General features: G+C 52.3%; 1 protein-coding gene across 1 annotated transcript; it reads left to right on the top strand.

The window, feature by feature from the left end:
* Nucleotides 1-1,544: 1,544 nt before the first annotated feature.
* LOC148144658 (uncharacterized) lies at nt 1,545-2,222 on the top strand. The gene has a single exon (XM_087975039.1). The coding sequence runs from the start codon at nt 1,545-1,547 to the stop codon at nt 2,175-2,177; it is 633 nt and encodes a 210-aa protein (XP_087831165.1). The 3' UTR covers nt 2,178-2,222.
* Nucleotides 2,223-2,754: the final 532 nt, after the last annotated feature.

Below are 2,754 nucleotides of genomic sequence, written 5' to 3'. Positions count from 1 at the left end.
TCTCCAAGGGACCCTCCAGCAAGGGAGTTCTCGTAGAGATACTTGAACTAAGAGGTGGGGGATCGCCTACCCACTGACCTGTTTGACCACGTACAACACCCTGATCGGGAAAGCCACTGACTTGATTATCGATGCGATCTGGAATGATCTAAGATTATCCTGATGTCATCTGGTGCACCAGACCTGACGCTTTCAACGTGGAGTCGCTTGAGTGATGGCGTGAGTTGCCAGAGAAAGTGGTGGGTGCTGGTATGATGACAAGTTAAAAGGCTCTTGGACGGGCATCTGAATATGAAGGGTTCAGATGGGTCAGGGCCAAGTGATGGCAAATGCGACTGGAGTCATAGAGATGTACAGCACAGAAACAGACCCTTCGGTCCAACTCGTCCTTGCTGACCAGATAGCCAACTCGGACAGATTGGGCCATGCGTCTGTTTCTGTGCTATATGACTCAAATTGTCTTCAGTGAACGCAGAAGTGTGGTTGTGAAGTCTGGACTTTCAGAGCATGTTTTGCCCTGACTGGAAGCAGCTGAAAATGTGTTGTTGGAAAAGCGCAGCAGGTCAGGCAGCATCCAAAGAGCAGGAGAATCGACGTTTCGGGCATGAGCCCTTCTGCGCTTTTCCAGCAACACATTTTCAGCTCTGATCTCCAGCATCTGCAGTCCTCACTTTCTCCTGACTGGAAGCAGGAGAAGAGTTTGACTGAAGTATGTCGGTGTTAATGCCTTGATGTCTCATTTTGCTCCCACCTTCCCTGGGTCATTAACCATTTTGTGTCTGGTCCTTCCTCAAGAAGCTGCATTGCAGGTTCACCCTGAATTGACACTTTTTTTTTAATTGCTTCCCAAAATCAGACCTGCTCACTCTCAGCAGGATCCCAGTGTTGTGAAAGATATTCACTTTCAGGTGGAGGTATCCAAAATTCAGAGAGATGTCAGTCTTGATGTTTTTGCTTTTTCTGCCCCTGTAAGATCCTGAATCAGCACCTTCAGGGGAATTAGTTAGAGCTGAGTGAGAACAGAGGGGGAGAGAGAATGGGATGGTGCTTTCAATTTTGTGGAACAACAAAAGAATATTCCACAGAAAGTAGAATTGCTTTTTCTGAATTTCTACCCTGCACTGATAATCCCTTTTGTAATCCCTTTTTGCAGAGTATTTGAAAATCTGAAGACTGAAGTTTCAAAATCAACAAATGAAGGGCTTATGCCCGAAACATTGACTCTCCTGCTCCCCGGATGCTGCCTGACCTGCTGTGCTTTTCGATTGACTGTCCAGCGTCTGCAGTCCTTACTTTGATGTCAATGTCTGACAGTCACTCAATCCATCGGTACAGCAACTATTTTTGACTGTGATTTCTGTGAGAGGGATCAACGCTTTTTGGTTCCTGTTTGAGGACGTTTTCAGCATCAGTGGGACTGGACGAGAGACCCAACTGTTGCAGCGCACTGTGTGTGGAGCCTGAAACAGTTATACGGCCTGGGAAGAGGATTTCACGGCAGGGAGGGGCACTACACGTGTTTGTGAGCAGCTGAAGCTGTGGCCATGGAGAAACCTGAGGAATCCCACCCCGTGGAGAAACCGTGGAAGTGTGGCGACTGTGGGAAAGGCTTCCGTGTCCCGTCTGCCCTGGAGACTCATTGGCGCAGTCACACCGGGGAGAGGCCATTCCCTTGCACCGACTGCGGGGAGGCCTTTAGACATTCCTCCCACCTGCTGGCCCACCAGCGTGTCCACACCGGGGAGAGGCCCTTCAGCTGCCCCGAGTGCGGGAAGGCCTTTACCCACGTCTCCTCCCTGATGAGGCACCAGCGGATCCACACTGGGGAAAGGCCCTTCAGCTGCTCTGAGTGTGGGAAGGCCTTCAGACATTCCTCCCACCTGCTGGCCCACCAGCGGGTCCACACGGGGGAGAGGCCCTTCAGCTGCCCCGAGTGCGGGAAGGCCTTTACCCACGTCTCCTCCCTGATGAGGCACCAGCGGATCCACACGGAGGAGAGGCCCTTTGGCTGCCCTGAGTGCCGGAAGGCCTTTAGCGATTCCTCCACCCTGCTGATCCACCAGCGGGTCCACACGGGGGAGAGGCCGTTTACCTGCTCTCAGTGCGGGAAGGGCTTCACCCGCTCCTCCCACCTGCGGAGCCACCAGCGAGTTCACGTGCCATTGCAGGGGGATTGAAGGAGTGACGGCCGAGTGCTATTATCGAATGGACCATCAACCCGGTTCCGGGGACTCCCGGGTTCGAATCCCGCCACGACAGATGGCAGAATTGGTATTCGGTCAGAAATGTGGAGTTCGGAATCTAACGATGAGACCGTTTCAGGGAGGGGGTGGTGCAGGGGAGAAAGCCTCCATCTGATTCACTCTCTCCCTTGTTAGGGAAGGGAACCGCTATTGTGGGAAAGGATTCACTCAGTCGTTCCAGCTGCATCCTTTACCCGGTCTGACCTACACGTGACTCCAGACCCACAGCAGTCTGGTTGACTCTACACTGCCCCTTCCTGGCAAATGAGCGGGGAGAAACTTACTTGGAGACAAGGTATGGGTTGAAATTGCTGAGTGAGGCAATACTTCCTCCAGGTTACGGCTTTACCAAGGATCCAGTTACAAAGGGACAACTTGGTGCTGGCCAATAGTAAAGACAGTGAGGGGGGGGTCGGACAAGGGGAGGTGTGGTGTGTGCACTTTGACCTTGAGCTGTTCAAAAAGCAACTACTTTTTTCTCTGCCTTTTTGCTGGGGGAATCTGAAGCTGT

The sequence above is a fragment of the Chiloscyllium plagiosum genome, unplaced genomic scaffold, assembly GCF_037043375.1.
Source record: "Chiloscyllium plagiosum isolate Xiang-an unplaced genomic scaffold, Cpla_swu_hap1 HiC_scaffold_27, whole genome shotgun sequence".
In the NCBI taxonomy this organism is placed as follows: domain Eukaryota; kingdom Metazoa; phylum Chordata; class Chondrichthyes; order Orectolobiformes; family Hemiscylliidae; genus Chiloscyllium; species Chiloscyllium plagiosum.
Note: the sequence above shows the minus strand (reverse complement) of the source record. Positions and strands in the feature narration are given on the sequence as shown.